The sequence below is a fragment of the Dunckerocampus dactyliophorus genome, chromosome 17 (genome assembly GCF_027744805.1).
Source record: "Dunckerocampus dactyliophorus isolate RoL2022-P2 chromosome 17, RoL_Ddac_1.1, whole genome shotgun sequence".
Lineage (NCBI taxonomy): Eukaryota > Metazoa > Chordata > Actinopteri > Syngnathiformes > Syngnathidae > Dunckerocampus > Dunckerocampus dactyliophorus.
The window spans coordinates 7,017,630-7,045,494 of record NC_072835.1 but is presented as its reverse complement, the minus strand read 5'-3'; the positions used below and the strand labels follow the sequence as shown (position 1 = coordinate 7,045,494).

The following is a 27,865-nucleotide window of genomic DNA, read 5'->3' as shown; positions in this document are numbered from 1 at the left end:
ACATCTTACCGATCTCCTGACTGTGTGGCCAACATGTTAAACACTAGGCCACCGTACAGCCCTCGTTCAAATATGTATTTCAAAAACATTAACACTACGATATTCCATCATAAAGGGAAACAACCAATAAATGCTGAGAAGGGTAGCTGCTGAACCTGACAAAAAAATCATTGAGGATCACTGGCTAAAAGTGATGGTGATATACCAAACAAGTGGAACACATAGACAACAATTGTGTTTATTCTAAAATATATTCATAAATACATAACCCAAATAAATATAAATGTAATAAATATGAACATAAAATATATTCTAAAACACTACTAATCAATTTCAAAGATGTGTGATATTACATATGTTGCATCGTTCATGCTAAACGTATTCCTTATTTTGAAGTATAACTCAACTTGACGCTTTTTGTGTAGTACTTTGAATTGAAGTAAAGAACATATATTGATTGAAAACCATTGAAATCGTGACATTTATTGAGTGTCTTACTAGCATATGTTGAAATCAGAAATTAAAACATACAAAAAAATTTTTTTTAAATATACCTGTAATTTAGAAAATAATATCCGACATAAATTATACCTGTAAATTACACATCACGAACCGTGTATTATACTACTATTCATGGATCTATGAACGCCACAACCGAGCACGTCCAACAGTCAAACGCCCCACCTTCTACGTAGCCAATCAGAGAGCGGTATACTGTTGACGTCCCTACGTGCTATACGTGCCTGCCAAGTTGGATTTTACGGGAAGCGCATGCTTGTCTGGAGCCGTCGTTAATAATCCAGCAATTTATGAATATTGAACTCTTTTTTTTTAAATGGTTGGTAGCGTGGGTAGGGCGCAGGCTTAATTCTTATTGTGGTAAGATTTAATCCAGTGGCTACATGAATCATAGGAGCTCATATTGACGAGTTTTGAGCAATCTGCTAGCTACTTACTGCTTTGTATTGCTAGTAACTAGCCTCATAATAACTCATAACATTGGTTGTCCAATGCCTAGTTAGCTAGTTAAATGGCGGCTAACCACTGAGCCCACCGTTGTGTTACACGTTAACAAACCACGGCTGGGAAACTAATAAAAGTAAGCGGAACAAGTAAGTTAGCTGGTGGATTTGGTGACCTTCCCGACTCCTTTGAATGGAAACGTAATAGTATCGAACCTGAGCGTCATTCCACACATTTATTTGGACTTTTATTTTTCATTTAACATTAAATTGCAATATGCCTCGCCGTTCTGTGGCACACTTGATGTGTTTTGGAAATCAGGTGGCACATGGAAGCTTAGTTCACACGTCATCTCGCAACTTCTCTTCCAAACCAAAATATGGATTCAAACCCGGGAAAGTAGCAGTGGTTACCAAGACGACCCGGTATGAGTTCGAACAACAACGTTATCGCTATGCAGGTCTCTCTGAGGAGGATTTGAAACAGCTGGTTAGACGACATTCTGTTGAAAGTCCCCCGATGCTAATGCTAACTAAGATATGACTTCTTAAACGTGCGTATGTTTTTATTTTTCAGCTCGCTATGAAGGGTTCCAGCTACAGTGGCCTGCTGGAAAGACATAACATCCACACGAACAACGTGGAGCATATTGTGAAAAGCCTACAGTAAGATACTATCACAACTACGTGCCTGGAATTTTCCTGTTGCTGCTTGTGTGAGGTGTTAAAATGTAGGTTCTGCAGGAAAGAAGGAATTGACGTGCAAGTGGTGAAGAGGGGTGAATATGATACAGAAGTAGTGCAATGGGCAGATGCCATCATCTCTGCTGGAGGTACCTTTTTTTTTGGCAATTTACTGTATTTTTTATCATATGCATGCAATATATCAGGGGTGTCTAAAGTGCGGCCCGGGTTCCATTTTTGGCTTTTTCATTGGCCTGCGGCACATTCTAAAATATAATTTAACAAGAAAACTTTAAAAAAAAAAATGAAAATGAAAAAAATCAGTAATTTTTGCAAAATAATGTCAAAAATAAGAGAATTAAGAGGAAAAGACATTCATTTAACCAGAAAAAATTACAAGACTAACGTCATAATGTTATGAGGAAAAAGTAACGTAAATTTAGTAGCATAAAGTTGAAATATTAAAGAAAAATAGGTTAAAAAGTTGTGGAAAAAGTCAGGAAATAAATTAAGGACATAAAGTCAAAATATTATGGGAATAAAATCAGAATTATGAGAAGAAAAATTACAAGAACAAAGTTGAAATAGTTGGATAATTTAAAAAAACAGCTGTAATTCTACAAAAATAAAGTCAAAATATCAAGATAAAAAAAAGTTGTATTCAAACAAGAAAAAAAAATCTTTTAGTAGCATAGAGTTGAGATATTAAAGCAAAAATATGTGTTAAGTTGTAATATGAGAAATAAACAAAACAAAATAAAGTTGCAATTTTTGGAAAATTACTTTGGGGGAAAAAGTTAAATTATGGAATTCAAGTCCAAATAATATGTGAATAAAGTCACAAGGTGAAAGTATGATGAAGAATGAAATATTTGGAAAAGAAAAAGAAAAAAAACTACAGCAAAAATGCATTCATACTAATAATACACTTTTTCACCTATATCACAAAGCTGAGAAGCAGTTTTTTCTTGAAATATACATAACTTTTTAGATATCTACATGTGTTGCTTTACAAAATATCAAGTGGCCCTTGCATTCTTAAATTTTTCATTATGTGGCCCTCACTAGAAAAAGACACCTCTGCAATATATGAAGACTACTCGTTAAATGTCACTGTTTTTGTCCTTGGCTAGCAGACTTACAAAAGATTAGCTAAAGTATGCAAATACACAATGCATATTCTCTTACTGCACTTTGTTTTGTTAGGTGATGGGACAATGCTACTTGTTGCCAGTAAGGTTTTAAGCAAGGACAAACCAGTTGTCGGCGTAAACACAGACCCTGAGAGGTATAACACAACACACCACTATTTGAGCGGGACTTTGATTGCTGGAAACTTTTTGTGACATTAGCACATAAACCCAACAGGGAGCGATGTTGGCGAGGGGAGCGGGCTGCGTTACAACAGTCAGTCCGAACGAGCAGCGTTTTGTAGAGGTGCACATCTATGGAGTTATTTGTGCCTTAATTTTGAGGTAGCAAAGGCAGATTTTGAGCCACATTAACATGCTCTTTATTAATGTTGCGTGAGCAGGCACTGCGCTGTCACTCTTTCTCGCTATCGCTCAACCTGCGAGCGCCACGGAGCAAGGAGAGTATGTGTGCGCTCATGGTACCGCCGGTTGGGTTTTGGGGACTGGGCTCCTGGCTGGACCTTGTGGGTTGCGTGCATGCAGAGTGGGAAGGCATACGGGCGTGTTCAGTAGTCAAAATGCATGCCTGTTGGTCACTCTCCGGGAGGGGATAATTTTTTTTCCCCCCTATATTCACTCGATTCTCTCGTCAAAGTCAAAGATCGACTAGTAGCTTGCAATCGACAGGTTGAAAACATGATTTTCATTGTACACATGATCCCAAGCTTGCTGTAGATCATTCTTTAAAGCATTTGTGTCATTCTTTGCATTTCACTCTCAACTAAAGGTCAGAAGGTCATCTGTGCTTACCTGTTAAGTACACTCGCAAATTCCCAGAGGCACTTGGGAAACTCTGCCGTGGTGAGTTCAGGTGCGTATTCACTAGTAGGTGTTGAAGCGTTATGCCTTGTCCTGCCCCACCTTTGCACCTCTATTAAGTCTTAACCCTTTTGCCAGTCTCTGTTTTTTTTTGTACATTTTTCTCTGCTTTTTTAATTTTGTTGTTATTCTGTGGTCATTTTGGCTCAAATACAGCTTGTGGCATGAATTTTAAGAACTTTTCTTTTCAGTGAAATTGTGTGTCTGTTTTTTGTATACAATAATCCCTCATTTACTGAATTGGTTTCAGACCTAACTGTGATTTTTCCGCCAAATAGGATTCTTTATAAATCAATATTTGTTTAGTTGGAGCATAGAAAACCTGTCAACGACCTTCTAAATTCAGTTTTTAACATTATTAGAGTCTTCAAGGCATGAAATAACACCTTATAGTCACCTTACCCAATAGAGTAGACATACTAACAGAAAGTAAGACTCATGCTTGTGTGTGTTGCTGTAAATGTGTTCCGGTGCTAGGGGAGCTGAGTGTGGGATGGACAAGAAGTGATGTCAGGGTTTCGTAGTTGAGTTTAGCATGGCGTGGGTTATGGCTGCAACAGTAGCTCATGTTTTCATTAGGCATTGTTATTAGAGACTATTGTGCCTGTTGTGAGATAATTCAAACCTGCAATAAAAGCAGTTGTGGCGATTGTGCATCTCACTAAATATTACAGTAACATTACTGATACATAGTGGCCAGTGTAGAATACTAATACTGTATCGTCACGTCTCTAGATGCGTCTTTTGAAAGACTTCTATTCGAATTTTACTTCATTTAGCCATTTTTATGCTTGAAAATGCTTCATTTAGTGGCATTTTTGTTTTGTTTGATTTTCATATTACAACTTTAAAAGAATAAACATTTTCTTTTCTCATACATTGCCAATCTTTCACAGATGACATCATGTCCTTGTTTGCGCCTTGAGAGCAGAAACAATCGTCTCAGACCTCTCTGTGTGTATAGTTTGCATGTTCTTCCCATGCTCCCCCTGGCTCCTCACCTCATCTGTTGTCATGCAGGTGGCAGTGGCGGCAGAGGATTCGACTGCACCTTGAGGGCACCGGCATAAATCCCACTCCTGTAGACCTGCATGAGCAGCAGCTGAGCCTGGAGCAGCACAGCCAAGCCCATCGCATCAGCACCATGCACAAAAAACACAGTAGGTATCTGTTTGTGTTATGTGCTGCCATCTACACTTTTTTTGGATTGGTCTTAAATGCGGGTGTTCTGATCATTTGGGTTGGTTTACAGAGATGGGAATGCTGAATGAGAGCTTCTCTCAGGCCAGTCTTCTTCCCATCAGGAGCCTGAACGAAATCTTCATTGGAGAGTCTTTGTCCTCCAGGTACCTGGAAAATAGCTATATCTGTGTGTGTGTGTGTGTGTGTGTGTGTGTGTGTGTGTGTGTGTGTGCGTATATGTGCACGCATGCATGCGTGTGCAGGAGGATGTGCAACATCATCAGCACTCACCTCCACGCTGTTACTTGTTGCTCCATAGGGCGTCCTACTATGAGATCTCAGTGGATGACGGCCCTTGGGAAAAGCAGAAGAGCTCAGGGCTTAGCATTTGCACAGGAACAGGATCCAAAGCCTGGTACTTACACACAAACACAAAATTTTTAATTCACATTAAAAAGTTCAATCATCCCTCGTTTATAGCAGTTAATTTGTTCCAGACCTGACCATGATAAGTGAATTTTTGCAAAGTAGGATTCCTTATTTATAAATGGAATATTTTTATAAATCGAGCATAGAAAACCGGTTTACAACCTTTTAAATGCGTTTTTTAACATGATTAGAGCCCTCTAGACATGAAATAACACACTTATGTTCACTTGTATTACAAGACATAAGACATAATATAGACTCCCACATGATAGCATTGGGAGAGTTCCTTGTTCTTTTTTACTTCCGGCTTCTGTACAGGACTTCCTGCGGTGGCTATTGTCTCATCAATCTCATCTCGACATTACTGACACCTAGTGACCAGTGTAGAATACTACATGCTACATGTACATGTCATAGTACTACATATCATTTGTATGCTTGAAAATGCATACAAACCAAAAATATGTCAAATGTGCTTAAATATGAATATTGTTTTTTACTAATAGGCCATAATCAGCCATGAAACAGCTATGATTTATTAATTAATATATTTTTTTTAAATAATGTGATAGAGATCAATTTGAAGCATGACGTGGCAGAGGATTACTGTATTTTCTTTCTTCAGTATTCACTTAATAAAAGGTTTGTGTCATACTGCTGTCATCTGCCAGTAAACAACTATAAAATATAAGTGGAATAAAGTTGTGATTAGCAAACGCCTCCCAGCGACTTTTCAGAAAAAAATTATGAGAATAAAGTTAAAACATTATGGGAATAAAGTCATAATTACAAGAAGAACATTTACAAGAGTTAATAGTGGAAAAAGTAAAAAAAAAAAAAAAACATCAGCAGAAATGGAAAAGTAGTAAAGGAGAGATTTTAGGAGAATAAAGTCAAAATATTAAGAAAAAAATGTGTAATCTAACAGTCATATTTTTCAGAAAAATAACGTCTTTTTAGTAGGAAGCAGTTGAAATCTTAAGGAAAGTCCTAATATGTAAGCTCAAAACAACAAAGAAACACTTAATAGTGTTGTATTTTTGGAAAATTAGGTTGCGGAAAAAGTGATGACAAAGTCAAATATTATGGGAATCATTTTTTTTTATTTTATTATGGAAAATCATTTTTATGACTTATTTAATTATTTAATTAACATTTATTTAATTTCACACAATTTGGACATTTTCATGAGAGCCGTGCTCACTTCTGTTTAGACATTAAAGTTTGTGTGTTTTTATTTGGAGGGGACAGTAATTTACGCTGTTATCCAAGCTGCGCAGTGACCAAAGTGTCCTTTCTCAGTGTTGTCACATAAAAAAATATAAAATATTTGCAGAAATGTAAGGGGTATATTCACTTTTGTGCCGTACTGTATATATTTTACAGTTACAGTTAACACTGTCACGTCAACAGAGGTTGCCTACCAATGGAACGAAAGGAATGCAGCTTTCGCTCTCAACCAAACTAGCCAGGGGAAAAAAAGTGTGGATTTTTCTCCACTTTTCTTTACAGTTTAAGCTTGGCACAAAGGTCTGCCTTTTTTCTTGAGTTTCGTTAGAGAGTAAAAACTCTTTGAAGTCATTGATGCCTTCTCTCTGTCCATAGGTCTTATAACATCAACAAACTTGCTGAACAAGCAGTGAATGAGATCCTAAAAATAGGTAGAGTAACCCTCAGACATACAGTATGAAACCAAAATAATGACCCACTAATAACAGCATTTTTTTTTTTTTTTTTTAGGAAAATATGAGACTGGCCTTGATATTCCACTAAACCCTCAACTCATTGAGAAGGGTGAGTTTCTAATACCAGGTTGTCCCTAAAGACTGGACACATAGGAATTGTACAATGACAAAAAAATGATAATAAAATTAAATGCATTTTATATATACACATTTGATTTTATTAAATTTGATTTTGTATTAATGCTAATTATTTAAATATTGGTTAATTAAGTGAATTTTTTTTTATAGTGTATTTTAAAGGTATTTCAGTTTTGGTGTGACATTTGGCACAAATTAGTGACTAAAACCAAAACGCACAAAAACCGAGGCAATATTTTTTATAGGAAATAATGTAAATCTAATTAATATGTTACAGACACCCAAAATATAAACAAATACATTTTATGGAGAATAATCATAGTTATAATTAGGCATGGGCCGGTATAGTTTGCATTCTTTGACATGAACTTGAGTGTGAGAGCCGAGTTCTGGTCGTTTTTCGGTGTTGTGTAGAGTAGTTCTGGTTAGTTAGGAAAACTTAAAGGAAAAACTTCACTTTTTTTGGACTTTTGCCCATCATCCACAGTCCTTATGGAAGACATGAACACATCTTTCTCTTTTCTGTGCATTCTTAAGATATAAAAAGAGACGGCTCATTATTGCACCTATCACTAATAAAACACCTCCAAAAACGTGCAACAAAGTTTTATGGTTTTAAAAACCTGCTGTGACCATGTAGTAACAGGTACATTCATGATAACATGTAATGCTCATACTCTTACAGTATTTTATACAGTAATACAGTATTTTGCCGTATTTTGGTTTTGTTGAGCATTATTGGAACTACTTTCCTGGGCGCATTGATTTGGCATAGCAACATAGAAACGAACGCTAAACCTGGCATTGACTTTTCCAAACTCAGAAATAAAAACACAGCAGTCTTACCTTCTTATAGTGGTCAGAGGCATTGTGAGTGACTCGCTGCGGGCGAGTGTGTAGTGAAGCTAGTCGCTAGCTGGCCTAGTAGCTATCCAGTGTGGCATGGCAAGCTATCAATACGGCAGTAATGTAGTTTATCTGTGTAACAATATTAATAATAATAACAACAATGTTGCTGTAGCTTGGTTAATATGCACATCACATTATACAGTATGAAAGTGGAGCATTGTTGGTGCTTTTTGGAGTTTTTTTCAGAAGGCTTTATAGGCGGAATAAGTGTTTCCAATTACGTGCATTCTTAGCTGTGTCTTTTTAGCTGTTTTTATATTTTTAGAACACACAGAAAAGAGAGAGACGTGTGTTCATGTCAAGGATGGCGGATGATGGGCAAAATTCCCCCCAAAAGTGCAGTTTTCCTTTAAGTTAAGCCTTTTGCTTCTCAAAGCTGTGCATTATAAAGCCTAATACATTTGCGTCACAAAACAGTTTTCCGTGAAAAAGTCAGACCTCACAGTCGATCAATGTTATTTTATCTCCGTTGGTATCACTGCACACTGCTGCTTGTCCATTGTTGTGTATGTGTTCCACAGTGTTTACATGCGCACATGAGGATTGCTGCGGCACGAGAGAGTGAGAGCTAGGCTGGAGTGGTATTGTCCCAAAAAAATATCTACAAAAATGATGCAGACAGTAATTATCTGGGCTGCCAGAATGTGTCTGACTCGCCCTATATATTCCATAGTTTTCCTGTCACGGACACTGCAATTAGACAACTTTGACGTCTTGGCGTATTTGCTATAATGTGGGAACCAAATGAAACAAGTGCACACTTCAGCAAGAAGGATTACGTTCCTACACGCCCAAGACAGAGGAAGAAACATGTTTTTAAAAGAGTTCTGCTGTTCCAGCACCCTTGGAAGAACTAGCTACTGGCTAATTAGATGCCACCTTGTTTCAAGCATATGTCATTATCCTCGGAACAGGCTATCAACATAGATGTCCAGTGCCATTTGGAAATCAGTCAAAATAAGATGGAATTAAAGTGAATATAGGTGGTCACATCTACAGCGGTGGGTCCAGCTTCAGCATTTCTGTCCTTCCTCTCTCTCTGCCTGTTTTAACGCCATCTAATGAAGTTCGACATCCGTGCATTCCTGTTCATATATCTTTTCGGCTTTGTGCTAAAAGGAATGTTGCCATCACTTGTTCCAAAGTCAGACATGATTACTTTTACTATTCCAGCAGTAAACGCTCTCAAACAGGTGATGGAAATGTGCACAGCAGTTGACAGCTGGCAGCAGCATGCAAATAATGTCCATCGATTGTGAGGTCTGACTTTTTCATGAGAAACTGTTATGTGATGCAAGTGTTTTACTCTTTTGAACGCATAATGTTTTGAGAGCCCTTGACTTGCTTAAGAGACCCCGACAACTAGCCGGAACTACTTCCCTCAACACTGAAAACCGACCAGAACTCAAGTGGGGGAAAAGTCATCGTTGATGCACTACACTGCTGATGGGGATATCATACAACTTCATGTCAAAAAATCCTAACTATCCCTTTAAGAAAGTGTTTCAAGCGGAGTGGGGAAGAAGGACAAAGTAGGTAAAAACGTACCACTTCCACACGGAATGAGAGGAGAACCTTTTTTTTCCCCCACCCCACTTGATTTCGGCCATTGCATGTCGGCTTGGCTCTGCTGGCTCAGTGGCCAGTCTCCATGCAGTGTGGAAGGTAATATAATCTAACGTAATGACATTACGATGCCCAGTGACCGGAATACTACATAATAAATCTTTGTTTCAATATTTTTTGATTAATAATAGGCCATATTCAACCACAAAACAGTGATCGTTTATTAATTATTTAAAAAAAAAACAACGCAATATAGTGAGGGAGCGATGTTCGAACTGCAATGCAACGAGGGACAAACTTTCTTCTTGTAAATTTTCTTTTCGTTATATCATGACTTTATCCCCATAATATTAGAACTTTTTCCCCATTGTAATTGTCCGAAAATTCCAGCTTTATTTTGTTTAGTTTGATTCTTATAATATTATGATTTAAAAAAATACTACTAAATATGACTAAAATGACATTATTTTTCCTCATAATATTACAATGTTGACCTCAAATGGCAGTTTGGACACCCGTGATTTGCAACAAGCGCTGCAATGCACTCCAGCAACCGTACAATATTATGATATTAAAGCTATGAACTCTTAACATGGGGAAAAAATCTCACATTGATTGAAATGTAAAGCAATGCCCGTTCATATTACTATAAATGATAGCACATAAGTATCCTCACACCCTGCATCATTTTTGTATATAGGTACAGTATATAGATTTTGTAGTAATATTTATTTGTATATACTGTAGTTATTGGATAGTGTCAGTGTAGCTTATTTATGATGGTATCTAAATTAATACATTAAAATAAGATATGTATTTATATTCTATTAATATATGTATTATTCAATTATGTCCGATAAATATTATACTGATATTATGCCATATATAAATTAATACATTAAAATAACATATGTACACTAGGTCCCCAGTTAATGAACACAATTGGTTCCAGACGACCGTTCTTAAGTCAAATGGTTCTTAAGTAGGGGAAAAGGTAATATTACCAATGATATATGTACTAGATGTACGTGTATACATATACAGTATATGTGTATGTATGTAAATATGAGTTTGGATGCAGTAGTAATATTAAACGAGGATAATTAATGAAAAAAACAATAATACAAATTATATAATACGTAATGATAAATGTTATTTACCTTTGAAGAGGAGTGGTCGAGCATACGTCGTGGTGGAGGAGGAGATATTGAAAAAGCGAGACACCACACGGACACCATTCTTCTGTTATGTCATGAGTTATTTCTTGAATTCAAGAGTGTTTCTCATTTTGGGTTATTGAGGTGAGAAACACTTGAATTTAGAAATACTCATGGCAAAACAGGAAGGTGGTGACTGAGTGGCGTCTTGCTGCCACACGTGTCTTTGTGAAGAGTCATGTCAAGAGTCACATCGTCAATGAAGGCAAAAGTATCCTTAAATGTTCATTTATGCCTTTCATTCATCATTTATGTGCATTCAGAATTGTTTTCAAGCATGTAAAACTATAGAAACGTCTTTTGTGTTAACATTTTTGGCTTTCTGGAATTGATTCATTTGATTTACATTATTTCTTATGGGAAAACTTAATTTGGTTAGCATCCGTTTTGGTTTGAGTCGGCTCTTCTGGAACTAAATAGTGGCGCTAACTGACATTCCACTGTATTTTATTTTTGTGTGTATTGTTTAATTTAATGAAACTTGTCTGTACAATGTGTGTGTGTGTGTGTGTGTGTGTGTGTGTAGTTACTGACGCGTACAACGAGTCACTGGTGTTCAGTCCCGAGGACAGACGTTTGTTCTTCAGCGTTCGAGAGCCGATCGTCAACAGAGTGTTCTCCAGCAGCCGGCAGAGAGGCTTTGCTAGCAAGTTAGTCACCATTCCTCCACCTCACAAGCATGGACGAGTCTAAGGCTCAATTTGCACACTGACAGTACACTGACAGTACACTGACAGTACACTTGCAGTACGCTTGCAGTACGCTTGCAGTACCCTGGTAAATATTGTAATCGTCATTTGTGGTCAATCACGCTCAGGAAGTAAGTACACGTGTACTGAGGGAAATGTGAGACAGTTGCAGTGTCCCATCTTTGAAACGGTGTCACGTGTGCGGTTTCAGAGTGTGTGTTCGCTCTCGGTGCTGGGACGCGTGCATGGTGGTGGACGGCGGGACGTCGTTCGAGTTCAACGACGGTGCCATCGCAACGATCAGCATGAGCGAGGAGGATCAGCTCCGCACCGTACTTCTGGATAACTGAGAGACACCGGCTTCTCCTCCGACACGTAGCCACTACTGCAGTACTCGCTTGGAGCGTGGGTTCAGGGAAGTACCGGTCTTTTATTTATTACACCCCCACCTCCCTCCCTTTTCTATGTGGAAGTGGAGAAAGTTTGTCAAGATATTTTTGGAACATAGTTTGAATTTTTGTAGCTAAAAAGTGAGAGAGGTGTGAATAAATTGCACTAAGTAGAAGACACCATAGGGAAAGGGTGTCCAATGTGCGGCCCGGGGGCCACTTAAGCTATTTTTTTATTACCCCTCCACAGTCTAAAAACATAATTTAACAAGAAAACAAAACAACAGCAAAAATGGACAAATCAGCAGTAATTTTACTAGAATAAAGTCAAAATATTAACAAAAAAAGCAATAATCCAATTTAAAAACAGTTGCAATTTTATGAAAATAAACTTCTATTATTGTCATTTTAGTAGCATAGAGTTGAAATATAAAAAAAAATGTTACTTTTTAAAAGTTGTAATATGAAATAAGTTGTTGGAAAATTAGGTTGGGGGAAAGGTTATGTTATGGGAGTTAAGTCATCTAGCAAAAAGAACATTCACAAAGACTATTTAAGGAGGAAGTGGAAATATTTGGAAAGTTGTGGGGGAAAAAACAGCAAAAATGGGGGGGGGGAAAAGCAAAGACCAAAGTTTTTTTCCATGTTTGTCACACTTAAATGTTTCAGATCATCAAACAAACTTAAATATTAGTCACTGACAACACAAAATGCAGTTTTTAAATGAAACTTTTCATTATTAATGGAGACAAAAAACCCAAACCTACATGGCCCTCTTGACCTTAAAAAGGCAGTTCATGTCAGTGTGGCTGAATTGCAACAATTCTGCAAAGATGAGTGGGACAAAATTCCTCCACAGCGCTTTAAGAGACTCATTGCAAGTTATCACAAACGCTGGATTGCAGTTGCTGCTGCTAAGGGGGGCCCAACCAGTTATTAGGTTTGGGGGGCAAACACTTTTTCACACAGGACCATGTAGGTTTGGGTTTTTCTCTCTCTTGGTAATAAAAAGTTTCATTTAAAAACTGCATTTTGTGTTCCGTTGCGTTGTCATTGACTAATACTTAAATGTTTGATCTGAAATGTAAAATAAAATAAATAAATACAAATCAGTACACTTGTTCACAAAGCTGAGATGCAGTTTTTTCTTGAAACCGAAATAAGTTGTTAGCAAAATATCAAAGTGGCCCTTGCATCCTTTCATTTTTCTGTGTGGCCCCTCACTGGACGTTTGGACATCCATGGAGGACCAAATGGGACACAATTAAATAAATAAAAACATCTTTAAATTGTTAATTAAATGTGTCATTAAATCAATAAATAAATCTTTCAATAATTGTCTTTAATTAAATCAAATAAATCTTTAAATGTGTAATTAAATCAATCAATAACTAAATAAATGCTTCAAATAAATCTTTAAATAATTAAATAAAATACCAGTTCATTTAATGTAAAACCATATATAATTATTTCACTATTTAATTATGTCACTATAGTGAATTATATATGGTTTTACAATAAACTAACTGGCATTTTAGTTATGTAATGACACATTTAATTAAAGATTTCTTTATTGATTTATTAATTGATTACACATGTAATTAGTTATTTAAAGATGTATTTATTTCATTTTATACCATTTGGTCCTCCATACCATAGAGGTACTGCTGCTCCTTGCTAAATGTTTGATAGCAAAAGCAATGTAGGTCAAAACTGATTCACGTTTCTTTATCAAGTGCTGTATGTGGTTTATTTTTCAAAGATGAAATCTGTCATTTTTAAAATAGCGCGTACTGTACATGAATATACATTGTAACATCTCAAAAGTATTGAGCCATCTTTCCATGACGTGCAATGGAATGTGCCATCAGGGTCTTCCTTCTGAATAATGTCACTATTTTCAATAAAAACTCTTACACCTTTTTTTTTAAACTTCATTTCACATGCACACACACAGTACATGTCATGTTCAGAGATGGTTGGAAATCACATAACATAGCTGCCAGGTCCCTAATCCTCTGAAAGCGAGAACTAGAGTAGTGGTCTTAATATTTCCCGTGGAAAGGTTGCTTGTGCGCTTTTATTACAATTTCATTGAATTCTTACAGTGTTTTATGTCATTACATGTGTTTTGTGTAGTGTGACTGGCTAAGGAGTTATTTATAAGATCAGATTTTCACCAAAACCCGACTTCCATCAGTGTTAAAGAACGGAACCCAAGGGCCACCTGGATGGAGGTGACCTGTGAAAGCTAATTCAAAGCAAATCACCCTCAAACACACGGAAGCTTTAGGTACTCAGTGGTTTACTTGTTTGGCACAATTGAAGGCATAAAACAAAGTGTACAAACATGAACTGTAACTTTACAACCATGCTGAAAGGCTGCTAGATCACTAACACGTTTACCTTTCAGCTGCAATGATCATTTATTGTAAACAAGTCAACGCGGCTAAAGTTCCATCTTGGAAAATAAAAACCTTATATTAAAAGTGACTGATGGAGCATCATCATATCTTTTTCCCATACAAAAACCCTCTTGAATTTAAAAACGGTAAAACATTCCAAGTGTTCAAAGAGCACATAACTAGATTCATAAACAGATGATTATCTCTACCTTAAAAAAACCTACAAACATTCATGTTTAAAAAGGCTGCTTTCACTTGGTCTTGAACAACATGAAAGTGACATCTCGCTTCATGAAGACAAACATCCCCACCACAAGCTTCAACTGAAAAATCCCTACAACTTGAACCTCAGTCGACTTTTCCTGTTCCACATGCTGAGGCCGCCCACAACGTCGGCAGGTGTGGGGCGGGCGATGGCAGAGAATGGCCAGGAGTTGATGCAAATGCCCGGGTTCTCTTTCCTCAGCACCGGCAGGTGGCTGTCGTTCACAAGGCCGAACACGTCCAGGTAATGCAGCGTGCGGAAGGTTTTCCTGAGGTTGCTGCAAACGGAGCTCAAGTTAGTCGGCCACTCAAAACGCACCTGGTTGGTTGACGGCAAAGCTTACGTGAGGGCGGCGATGTGAATGTGGTAGCAGCGGCTCAAGGACAGATGCAGCAGGTGTTGCAGCTCCGAGAGGACGGGGAAGCAGTCGGCCATCAGCTGAGTACTGTCACTGGAACACAGGAAGAACTTACAGTAACCGCACCAATACTGTGGTACCACACGACTACGAGGGCGTGTGTGGTGGTCCAAACCTGACCCTGTGATGAAAGCACCGCTTCAGGTGCCTCAGCCCAGGAGCAAAAGCAAGCACACTTCAAATATAAGTGTACTTCCTCCACTAGGAATGTGCTGCACAAAATACAGCACTGTAGTATTCCACTGTTCATTGATCCACTCACAAAAGCAAGAACGTGGAATACTTCAGTAAGTACACTAAATGCACACTGTATACTTACGACTACTTGTGTGTCCTGCTGTCCTACATTAAATGCAGTACACTGTCAGTACCCACAAACTACATCATGGCAAATGTGGTTTTTGAAAGTGAGGAGGAGGAAGAAAGGAGAGTTTTTGGTAAGTGCACAAATGATAGTGATGGATTTGAGGCTGTCCAAATTCACAGACACAAGAAGTAAGTACTGTACACACTGTATGCAATATACTTAAAGCATACTGACAGAAATATTCCATATAGGACACCATTGTGTCTGTGTGGTATGATCCTGATATTCATATCACATATTGCTCTGATAGCAAAAAAAAAAAAAAAAAAAAAGCAACCTTCGAGGTAGGTGGAAACCTTTGTATTGGAGAATGTGTGGCAAAGCCAAGAAGTTATCCTCAGGCATAATACTGCTGTCTAACATAATACTACTACTGATAATATTGTCATGTCATTTATCATATACTATTACATCATTTACTGTTCTGACAACAGTATTTATTCTTATGTTGAACTCAAAGCAACACAAGTGAGTTCATCACATTTCGACAATACCCAAGTACCGTACATCGAAGCTGTGTGAAGGACGTGAAACATGACGTAACTTAGTGTGTCATGGCACCCGAAGTAAAGTAAAATCTGATATTGACACTCCGATACAAGCAGTCCAATTCCAGTGTCCGCACCAGCACCCACATGATCACACCAACAGCGTGTGCTAGAGTGTTTAGCAAGGAGGAGTGATGTCAGCTGCGTGGCAGCTGAGTGCAAAACTTGTCATGCACAAGTTTCCAGTGGTGGTACAGAACCGGGGAAGTTTAATACGACCAGCCTCATCGCGCATTTGAAGGATTTTTGCTACACCACAGCTACCTGAAACATCTACCTGAAACATCTACCGTTGTTTGACACATTTGCAGCGTGAGAAACTCCCACGGGACAACAAAAAGCTATTGGCTGTACGAGAAAAGCTGGTGTTGGGGCCATTTTTCCTCATACCTACTTTTGCTGACTATTTTTCTGAGTAATATCACTTGATCAAGCCTTTAAAATTCCATGCTACTGAACAAGTAATAAAAGTATGATCTGTGCCGATATCTATTTCGGTATTCGTATATTCAAGGCTGCAATATCTAAATCGGATCGGAAGTGAAAAAGTTGCATCGGGACACCCCTACTGAACAATATACAATTACACACTAGGTCCCCAACTTACGAACACAATTGGTTCCAGACGACCGTTTGCAAGTCGATTTGTTCGTAATTTACCAATTACATAGGTACGACATGTACGTGTATACATATACAGTATATGTGTATGTATGTAAATATGAGTTTGGATGCAGCAGTAATATTAAACAAGGGTAATTAATGAAAAAAAATAAAAATGATATAATACGTAATGATAAATGTTATTTACCTTTGAAGAGGAGTTGAAAAAAGGATTAGAACGCCCTTGTTTCTTCAGCTTCTTGTTCATTTTAATGTCTGACACAACTAAAGGTACCTTTGTTTGGACAAATAATGAAAACAAAAATAGCTCATAAGAGTTACATATTTTGGCAGTACAATGCTATAGCTATTCATGGAAGAACTGAAGTGATTTTGGTTATTAAGAAAACCATGGAAGTTGTTAGATATCAGCTCTTAAATTCAACGCTACAGTATATTTGTTATTGTATTTGCCACTATTTTGGCACTATTTTTATTTTAAAGGCTGCGGTTTTCAAATTTTGATCAGCTGATGAACAGCGTATTTCACTTGAATGTTTGTTTGCAATAAATTGCTTACTCCAAACATTTTTTGTCTCACTCTCATTTCTTCTTTTTGCATGTACAGTATGTGTGTACACGTGGTACAATGCACATGTACTGTATGTGTGTGTGTACACGTGGTACAATGTGCATGTACTGTATGTGTGTGTGTACACGTGGTACAATGTGCATGTACTGTATGTGTGTGTGTACACGTGGTACAATGTGCATGTACTGTATGTGTACACGTGGTACAGTGTGCATGTACTGTATGTGTGTACACGTGGTACAATGTGCATGTACTGTTTGTGTGTGTGTACAGAATTCACTTTGCTGTTGCAAATGCTCGTCTATGAGCATACCTGAGATCGAGAGTAAGAAGGCGAGGACATCTGGCAACCAACACCTTCATGTCTAGAAAGAGAAAAACACGTGAGTGTAAATGCAACATGTCTGTATCGGTGGACATGTGATATCGGGCACAGAACAGGAAGGTGGTGTCGCGTTGATCTCACTGCCACAGTGTCTTTGGCAACATGAAAGATGCTGATATGTCACGTCTTGTAAGTGACTTCATTTCGCTCTTTGAATACACGAGTCTTGCGCTCACCGTCTAGCGTGAGGCTGTCCCTGTAGCCGCTGAGGTTGAGCTTTGCAACACTGGGGGTCACATGACTGACGACGCTCCTCACATGACTATTGTCAAAGGCGCACCAGGATATGTTCAGTTGTTCTATTCTGCACAAGAGGGAGACAGAGAGCAGCACAGATGAATGAAACTGGAAGCTGAGAAAGAAAGCGGCATGAAGAGCAGACCTTGAGCAGGATTGTAGCATGTGAGCGAGAGCGTCGGCAGAGAAGTCCGAGCAGCCGCTGAGGTTGAGCTGACGTAGGCGTGGATTATTGGCCAGACCGCTGCAAGACAAAATGAAGCATCAACATCCAACTACTCCAAAGCGTTGACTTCTTCATGACGCACAGACTTTGAAATAGCTTCTTCCTTCCATCACACCTGAATACTTCAACACCTGACTGCATCATGCTACAGTACTTCTATGACACTTTACTCTCCGTATACCTGGGGTGTCCAAACTTTTTCCAGCAAGGGCCACGTAGTGAAAAATGAAAGAACGGCCACTTTGATATTTTGTTAAGATATGCTAAGAAGTTATACTTTTATTTTTTTTAACTGCAAATCGGTCCGCGGTACATTCTAAACATATAACACTTACAAAAAACAAAACACAAGTAAAAAATTAAAAAAATCTGCAGTAATTTTACATCAATATTTACAAGAATAAAGTCAAAATATTCCTAGAAAAAAGTTGTAATCTAACAAGGTTGCAATTTTACGGAAATAACATAATACTGAAAAAAATAACATCATGTTAGTAGCATAAAGTTGAACTCAAAAATATGTTTTATTAAGTTAGAATATTATGAGAAACAAAACAAGTTGTCATTTTTGGAAAATTAGGTTGAGGAAAAAAGTTATATTAATGGGAATAAAGTCAAAACACTAGAAGAAAATTTACAAGAACAAAAAAAAAACAGAAATAGAAAAAAAAACAGCTGTAATATTACAAGAATAAAGTCAAAACATTAAGAGAAACAAAAACTGTATTCTAACTAGGAAAAAAGTTGCAATGTTATAAGAATAAACAGAAACAAAACAAAAGTTGTAATTTTTTGGAAAATTAGCTTGGGCAAAAAGTATATAAAATAAATATATAATGTATAAATCATTTGAACGTGCTTAAAGTGAATAAAGTCATAATACAAATTGAAATATTTACATAAACAAACAACCCCCCCAGCAAATATGGAGGGGGGGAGGAAAGAGTGAAGCTCATACTGATAGTGTTGCCTCATTTATCGCTGGGGATAGGTTCCCAAAACAGCCCACAATAAATGAAATCCGTGAAGTAACCAACTTTATTTATGTACAATGATTATATCCGTTTGAAGGCTGTAAAACCCCTCACCATACACTTTCTCAGACAGGCAATCATTTCTCACATTTCTCGTGTTTAAACACTCCCAAAGTTCAAACCTTCGTGTGAATTTTAATGATCAATCTAGGTTGGACACAAGAAATTATTAAGTGACTCGTGCGCATTTCACGCCTCTGATCGTGCCCTTTGGTCCTGGTGCCGTTCCACTGTACTGTAGCGTTTTGTATCCTTGTATTGCTGCAGTCCTCCAACTGAAGAGTCATTTATTCCGTAATGGCGCCCTACAGCCGTGTAACTTCTACTGTACATTCCTTCAGCATGTCCAAAGGTTCAACCTTTTGCACAATGGTTAGCATCCTCCTCTGCTTTTGGGCAGCAGAATGTTTCAACATTGTGGGTTTTGTTGGGGAGGAACTTGCAAACATACAAAAGTACAAAGACTGCAAGCTAGCAAACAAGCAAGCTAGCAAACAAGCAAGCTAGCGATGACACAGTAGACATGGCAAGGCGGCAGGAAGGAGAATGATTGACAACGGTCTACAGCCAATCAGGACGCATAAGAATGGGCGGTGCAGACAGACGAGTAAGGGAAGAGAGACACTTAAATTCTCACAATGCAATTCTTCTTAAAGGGCCAGGCTCGGCCTGCAACAGCCGTAACAAAAGGTGAGATGCAGCTTTTTCTTGAAATGCATCTAACTTGTTGGCATATCCACATGTGCTGCTTTACTAAATATCAAAGCTGCCCTTGCATCCTTTTATTTTTCCGCATGTGGCCCTCACTGGAAAAAGTTTGGACACCCTTACTTTAGATGAAGGGATAAGAGGAAATGATGACTCCATAATTTTGTGTTGTGAGGGAATTCCTTCTGCATTTCACATTTTCCAGATCAAATGTCTTTGGATTTAGTATAAGCTTTGTTTGTTGTTGTGTCACTGCAAACTGGAGCGTGTTCATACTCGGCTCCACTTGACGAGAGAGACGGGTTCTGAGCTCTTTGGTTGTTTCTTGAACTTTTCCCCTTTTAGGATGCATTATGTCAGTAATAACTTTCCCCCAAATCCCTATTTGAACGATTTACGCATGTGAAAACAGCGCATGTATCCATTTGACTTCAGGTTTGAGTCGGTGACGACTGCAACAGGACATGAAGTCACGTGCAACTCTTCAATAAACACTTAACTAACCTGATGATGGCGTCAGAGAGTTGCAAGCCTTCCAGACTGAGACACTCCAACAGGTGACAGCGACTGAGGATGCTCTCCAGGGTTGGGGTCGTGATGATGGAGCTGGACAGGTCCATTTCAGCTATCTGCAGTTTGCTAACGGGACAAAAAACAGTTTCTGTCTGAAAAAGTTCAATAAGGACCAATGATGGTGTCATTAATTAACGATCAATCCAATATTGGCCTCAACGTTCCACTGACAAAAGAAGCTCAGCACAGAGAGAGATTTGTGTGGTGTTGACCAGCCAACCATTTTATACTTGAAAAGTGTGTGAGGCATACTTAGGGATTAAACCTGGATTATGTCGCGGGCAGGGCTATCCGTGACGAGATTTCTCGTTCAGGAAAAAAAAAAAAAAAACGTCTTGCGATAATAAATAAATGAATCACACAAATTAAAATAAACTTGATAATTTTGCCGGCGTCCGTTTCCCTCATCTCGCCTACAAACAGGCAGGAAGATGGTTCACTCGGTTTCAGCACCTAGACGATCAACAACAGCGTTCCATAAAACAACTGCATGAGCTAAGTGAAAGAGGGGTAAAGTAAACAAATAAAGACTCCTGCAAAGCAAAATGCCACAGCCCTCGTGTGGGAATATTCCGGTTTCAAACCGAATGAAAAAGGTGACACTGACGAGCCGGTATGCCCAATCTGTTCAAAAGTGGTGGCAACAAGAAGGAAAACAAAACAAACTTGCTCACAGCAAATGTATGCACCAGACCCAGTTTTGCCATCTGGGAAAAAAACAGTCAACTACCACGGAGTCGTTTGTTCGGCAAAGTAAATACAAACGGAACAGTGCAAAATGGTTTGCACTATATTCTTGTTTATCACGGTTGATTGGGTCCAGACCCGACCGTGATAGGTGAATTTCTGTGAAGTAGGATTCAATTTTAATAATAGAATATTTTCGTAGTTTTTTAACATTAGAGACCTCTTCTTGTCCTTTCGGCTTTTCCCTTCAGGGGTCGCCACAGCAATCATCCATAAACCTCCTCTTTGGTCCTCCTCTAAGCCTCCTGCCTGGCAGCTCCAAACTCAGCATCCTTCTACCGATATATTCCCTCTCTCTCCTCTGGACATGTCCAAACCATCTCAGTCTGGCCTCTCTGACTTTATCTCCAAAACCTCTAACATGTGCTGTCCCTCTGATGTACTCATTCCTGATCCTATCCTTCCTGGTCACTCCCAGAGAGAACCTCAGCATCTTCATCTCTGCTACCTCCAGCTCTGTCTCCTGTCTTTTCCTCATGGACACTGTCTCTAGACCAAACAACATCGCTGGTCTCACCACAGTTTTGTACACCTTTCCTTTCATTTTAGCTGAAACTCTATCACACCTGACACTTTTCTCCACCCGTAGCATCCTGCCTGTACACGCCTCTCCACACTCTCCATTGCTCTGGACTGTTGACCCGAAGTACTTCAAATCCTCCACCTTCTTGATCTCTTCTCCCTGTAAGCTCACTCTTCCACTCTTCTCTTGGGTCCCTCTCATTCACACACATGTACTCTGTCTTACTGCCGCTAACCTTCTTTCCTCTCCTTTCCAGGGCAAACCGCCACCTCTCTAGCTTCTCCTCCACCTGTTCCCTGCTCTCACTGCAGATCGCAATGTCATCTGCAAACATCATAGTCCATGGAGATTCCTGTCTAACCTCGTCTGTCAGTCTGTCCATCACCATAGCGAACAAGAAGGGGCTCAGAGCTGATCCCTGATGCAGTCCCACCTCCACCTTGAACTCCTCTGTCACACCCACAGCACACCTCACCACTGTCTTCCAGTCCTCATACATGTCCTGCACCGCTCTAACATACTTCTCTGCCACTCCAGACATCATACAATAGCACAGTTCCTCTCTGGGCACTCTGTCATAAGCTTTCTCCACATCTACAAAAACACAAGGCAGCTCCGTCTGGCCTTCTCTGTACTTCTCTATCAACATCCTCAAAGCAAATACTGCGTCTGTAGTACTCTCTTTTTTTTTGGCATGAAACCATACTGCTGCTCACAAATGCTAAAAATGGGCACCATCACACGTCTCCTCCATTCCTCAGGCATCTTTTCATGATCTAAGATCCTGTTGAACAACCCAGTCAGAAACTCTACTGCCACCTCTCCTAGACACTTCCAAACCTCTGCGGGTATATCATCAGGACCGACGGCCTTTCCACTCTTCATCCTCTTCAATGCCTTCCTCACTTCATCCTGACTCATCTTTGGTACTTCCTGGTCCACAAAAGTCACCTCTTCTAGTCTTTGTTCTCATTTTCCACGTTCATCAGTTCTTCAAAGTATTCTTTCCATCTTCCCATCACACTACTGGCACTTGTCAATAGACTTCCATCCCTATCCTTCATCACCCTAACCTGCTGCACGTCCTTCCCATCTCTGTCTCTCCAACCTGTATAGATCAGTTTCTCCCTCCTTACCATCCAACCTAGCATACAAGTCATCATAAGCGCCTTGTTTGGCCTTTGCTACCTCTACTTTCACCGTACGCTGCATCTCCCTGTACTCCTGTCTCCTCTCCTCAGTCCTCTGTGTCCCACTTCTTCTTAGCTAACCTCTTTCTCTGTATACACTCCTGTACCTCCTCATTCCACCACCGTCTCCTTGTCTACTTTCCTTCCAGATGCCACACCAAGTACTCTCCTGCCTGTCTCCCTGATCACATTAGCTGCTGTTCTCCAGTCATCTGGAAGCACCTCCTGACCACTCAGAGCCTGTCTTAACTCCTTCCTAAAAGTCATGCAACACTCTTCCTTTTTCAGCTTCCACCATTTTGTCCTCTGCTCTGTCTTTGTCCTCTTCATCTTCCTCACCACCAGTCATCCTACACCACAATTTTGCCTCGGCTCGCTTTCGTCCACTTGTTTAGCATCCGGTTAGTTTACGGCCAAGATGAAAGCTTGCGATACATACATGTGATCGCGCAATGCATTGTGGGCCGCAGGTGCCATTTTAGGTTGTTTACATTAGATATGTACAGATCCACGACATAAACACATGGACCGCACAAAAGAGAAAGGCCATGGTGGTGCACAAGGGCGCAAGACTTAGAGAAGACGGTCGTCATCCATCATTTTCTATGCCGCTTATTCTAATTAGGGTCACGGGGGCATGCTGGAGCCTATCCTAGCTGACTTTGGGTGAGAGGCTGGTTACACCCTGGACTGGTCGCCAGCTAATCACAGGGCACATATAAACAATCATTCCCTATGGACAATTTAAAATATGCACGTGGGAGGAAACTGTACCCGGAGAAAACCCAAGCACGAGAACATGCAAATTCCACTCAGAGATGCCCAAACAGAGATTCGAACCCATGTCTTCCCGATCTCCTGACTGTGTGGCCAACATGCTAACCACTCTACCACCGTGCAGCCCCATCGTCATTCAGAGGGGTGTAAGTGTGATGGGAGTGGCTCCGTCATCGGCTTCGAAGCTTACTACTGTGGTTCCTGTGCAACAGTCTGTCAACCCAGTGGGGTTGGGGCAATGTGGGTGACACTCGGTGTTTCTGCCTGTCTCATTTTACATCCATAACACTCATTTCTGGTCCTAACAACCAACTAACCAACATAAGCGTTCAAAGCGTGGTTTCCCTTAGCAGCCCCTTCAGCAGCAGACTGTTACACCAACGGTGTAAGAAGGAGAGGTTCCGCAGGTCCTTCATACCGACCGCTGTCAGGCTCTACAACACCTGCACCACCTGAACCATTGTTGTAGTCACTATGTATTCTTTACACTGTACTCTTTACTTGCTTGCTGCTGTAACAAGTGAATTTCCCAGCTGTGGGATAAATAAAGTACAAATACAAACTCATGCCGTAAAGGCGAGTGTGTCCAAGTTCTGCCTTCTTGGTGATGTTGGTCAGGGGATGGGTTGCATTAAGGAGGGGTTTTTTTTACAGCTTTGAAACGTGCATTGCAACGGCATTACGGAGGTGGGGCTCACTTCCGCTCGCCTACTCAGCGGATGCTTCACCTTTGTTGATAGCTTTTATGTAATTACCAAATCAATGCATGATGCAAGGAACACCCTTACTTGCTAAATATAGTGACCATGTCGCTAAATTGTTGATTAAAATATGCACGTGGGAGGAAACCGAAGTACCCGGAGAAAACCCAAGCACAAGAACGAGAACATGCTGTGTGTTGTAAAACAGAACCAGTGGTTGAAAGTTGGCGCTTAGCCAAATGCAATGACCGTCAACAGAACCGCTCTGTGATTAAGGGTGCAGACGAGTTTGAAAACTGCGATAAAGCGAGGGAGCTCCATCTCTTGAAGTATATACCTTGCTAGCATATCTACATGTGTAGCTTTACAAAACATTAAAGTGGCCCTTGCATCCTTTCATTTTTCAGTATGTGGCCCTCAGTGGAAAAGTCTGGACACTCCTGGGATAAACATGTAAGTATAGATAGAGCTTTTTCGCAGTCAGTAGAATACCAAATTAGATTTTTTCAGACAAGCCCCACCAACACTCACCATGTGTCCGTTACATGCAGGTTGTCTATAAAAGAGCGAGGGCAACGTAGCCTTTGCACGCCCGTCTTCAGAACCTGCTGCAGAGCTGGACCCAGGTTGGTCATCCCCTCCAGGTCTACACTGTGCCACAGTGACTCATCGAACCTGAAAGAGGCCGCCAGTCAACCGCAGGGCACATATAGACAATCATTCACGTTCACATTCATAGTATGACAATTTAGAGTCGCCAAATAACCTAACATGCATGTTTTTGGAATGTGGGAGGAAACCGGAGGACCCAAAGAAAACCCACGCGCGTGGCAGAACTTTATATAAGAGCTGGGTTCGAATCTCCGTTGGGCATCTCTGTGTGGAGTTGTCCCTGTACGTACGTACGAGATATATTGTATGTAGAACGTGAAACATTCACGCACAATAATAAAAATAAATTTGAAAAAAATAAAATAATTTGTAAATAACTACAGCAAATTATATCTAAAGGGATATCAATTTTGGAAAAATGGGCCATTATTTTATTCATAAAGTTAGAAATCCCACAGTTTTTGCATGTTTAATGCAAGCGGCGACTTGTCCCATGGTCCTTGAACACACAAAACTTTCTCACACACTGCACAGACTACTATACTGTATTTTTCCCCTTTTTCCTTTCACCTCATTACTATGTGGGAATGCATAAAGGTAAGATTTGATGACCTTATTGAGTGCTAATGTGTATACTTGTATATTTGTATTGTGCACTTTCTGGAAAAACAAACACCAGGCTCATACTGGTGGATGGTGGGCCCGTATTCATGTAGTGCTTTTAATTTGAGGTTATTCCTGTCACAGTTTTACACAATACATAATAAGATCAATTAGATCGCTATACTGTACATACAGTATGTTTTGCTGATGGGTTGAAAATCTTTCCCGGTGGCTAGCTAGCACGCTGCTAATGCTATTTAGATCCATTCTTGTCTTCAAGCCAGAGTTACATTGACCCAAGCCCCCATAGTTGTCCTCAGCTATGCCTGCCGATAAATAGCAGCTTATAACACACACACACACACACACACACACACACACACACACACACACACACACACACACACACAAAACTATATTATACTACAGTATACTAACGCTAGGCGATGCCAGCGCCTGCAAGTGACTGATGTCCTGAGGAGGTCGTGCAGTGGGAGGAAGAAGAGGATCCTGAGAATCAGCTCATCAGGAAGGTTGTCCCATGAAATACCTGCAGGAGGACATCATGAATGAACGGGCTGACAGCGGGGACGATTAAGACATGACCTTACCTGACAGCGATTCCTTCCTCTTTCTTGAGCGTCTGGAGATGACAAAGTGGTTGCAGTCGTTCTCTTTCCCCTTGCACATGGAGCGTTGTTGTTTGTGTCCAGGTGACCACTGTTGGATGAGCTCTGTTGGGGTGCATTCGGCGTCCTGACCCTCAGTCCACTTCCGTTTGCTGCTGCCTTTACACAACAAGGAACCCTGGACGCTGAGGCAGGGCACATCCTGCAGTGGCATACTGGGTGGAAAACAAGCATTTTCTATATGGATCTGGTGGAGTCATACAGCACGCTTATGTCAGGGGTAGTGCAGCCCGGGGCCCATTCTCAAAATAGAATTAAACAAAAAAACTGCAAAAATGTACAAATCAGCAGTAATTTTACAAGAATAAAGTGTCAATATTAAGACAAAAAAAGTTGTAATCCAATGAGGACAAAAAAAATCTAAATTTGAGGAGGATAACATCATAAAATAGGAAAAATGCCATTTTAGTAGCAAAAGGTTAAAATATTTACAAAAAAGCTTTTTTAAAGTTGTAATATGAGAAAACAAAAATAAAGAGCCACATTACAATAAGAAAATTTCTAAGAAAGTTGAAATAATTGGAAAATTCAAACGACGGGAGAAAAACTAATTTTATGAGAAGAAAGTCAAAATATTGAGAAAAAGTTTTCTAATGCGAAAAAATGGCAATTTTACAAGAGTAAACTCATTATCAGAAAAAAATACCATTTTAGTAGCACAGAGTTTAAATATTAAAAGATTTTTTGTTTGTTTTTTTTAAGTTGCAATGAGAAACAAACAAAACAAAAGTTGTAACTTTTGGACAATAGGTTAGGGAAAAAGTTATTATGGGAATGAAGTCATAATATTACGAAAATAAAGTTTACAAAGTTTATTGAAAAACAAATCTGAAATATTTGGGGGAAAAATCGTTAAAAATGGGGGGAAACGAGCAAAGAGCTGAGTTCATACAAATAATAGACTTTTTCACCTACATTGCAAAGCTGAGATGTAGTTTTTTCTTCAAAAATACTGTACAACTTCTTTTAGCATAACTAAATGTACATGTGCTGCAGTACAAAATATCGAAGTGGCCCTTGCATCCTTTCATTTTTCATTATGGAAAACAACCATGAAAAACCCCGGTTTGTTGTTTGAGGTGAACAAATGTGATGTGGACGACTTTTGAGTTCATCCTTCCTCCCTCCTGCCCGCCATATTCGATTGACCGCGCAAAGCCACAACAAAATGTGATAAGTTTACTTAGTAGCTTTGCCATTTCAAGAGTTAGAGCTTACTCAATACACTTCCAGGATTACACACCAGCAATCAAACAATTCGTTAGGATAATAGAAATAGTCATTAAGTGACTGGCTCGATAGCAGTTTCACGGCGAATAGAATGACAAGAACAAATTACCGAAAAAAAGTACATTTCCATTTTTAAAGAACAAATTTGACCATACCTTTCTTCTGGCATCGCCTCCGCTTCCGAAGCAAATGTGTCATGTGCAACAAATTACTGCGACTGCAGACTTTAGAAGAGTTTTGCCGCAGTAACCCCCCAACCTGACTCTTTTAAACGCACCGCCAGCTGCATGGCGCCTTACGTGACTACGTCACAAGTCGCGTATGCCCGGCGCAGTGTTGCCAGATGGGTAATTTCAAGTAATCGTGCCATATGCTTAAAATTAACATATTTTGAAGAAACATTTCGTCCATATACTAGCTGACGTTGGTCGGGACCAACTGCTACAGTAAAACATTACCACAAACCGGGAATAATATATCTTATAATACAGTTTTAACCTTAAATAAATTTAAAGCACGGTTATGAAAGGACAGCCCACCCACCTGGCTGTAAAAAGGTATTTGAGCAAA

General features: G+C 39.5%; 2 protein-coding genes across 3 annotated transcripts; one reads left to right on the top strand and one right to left on the bottom strand.

The window, feature by feature from the left end:
* Positions 1-743: 743 nt before the first annotated feature.
* nadk2 (NAD kinase 2, mitochondrial) lies at positions 744-15,207 on the top strand. 2 transcript variants are annotated; one of them, XM_054757459.1, is made up of 12 exons: positions 744-1,452; positions 1,540-1,628; positions 1,707-1,795; positions 2,853-2,934; positions 3,567-3,650; positions 4,679-4,818; positions 4,911-5,004; positions 5,160-5,255; positions 6,875-6,930; positions 7,010-7,063; positions 11,311-11,434; positions 11,685-15,198. In XM_054757459.1, exons 1-12 carry the CDS (start codon positions 1,240-1,242, stop codon positions 11,821-11,823), a joined length of 1,260 nt encoding a protein of 419 aa, XP_054613434.1. In that variant the 5' UTR covers positions 744-1,239; the 3' UTR covers positions 11,824-15,198. The 2 variants fall into 2 exon arrangements, with proteins under 2 accessions (XP_054613434.1, XP_054613435.1); XM_054757460.1 differs by having other exon boundaries at positions 746-879; positions 11,685-15,207.
* skp2 (S-phase kinase-associated protein 2, E3 ubiquitin protein ligase) lies at positions 13,847-27,580 on the bottom strand. Its single transcript, XM_054757461.1, has 10 exons — positions 27,451-27,580; positions 25,988-26,220; positions 25,815-25,926; positions 24,693-24,836; positions 20,155-20,289; positions 17,828-17,926; positions 17,622-17,749; positions 17,374-17,425; positions 14,876-14,983; positions 13,847-14,809 (listed from the first exon to the last, which is right to left on the bottom strand). The coding sequence occupies exons 1-10, from the start codon at positions 27,462-27,464 to the stop codon at positions 14,602-14,604; spliced, it is 1,233 nt and encodes a 410-aa protein (XP_054613436.1). The 5' UTR covers positions 27,465-27,580; the 3' UTR covers positions 13,847-14,601.
* Between the last annotated feature and the right edge of the window lie 285 nt (positions 27,581-27,865).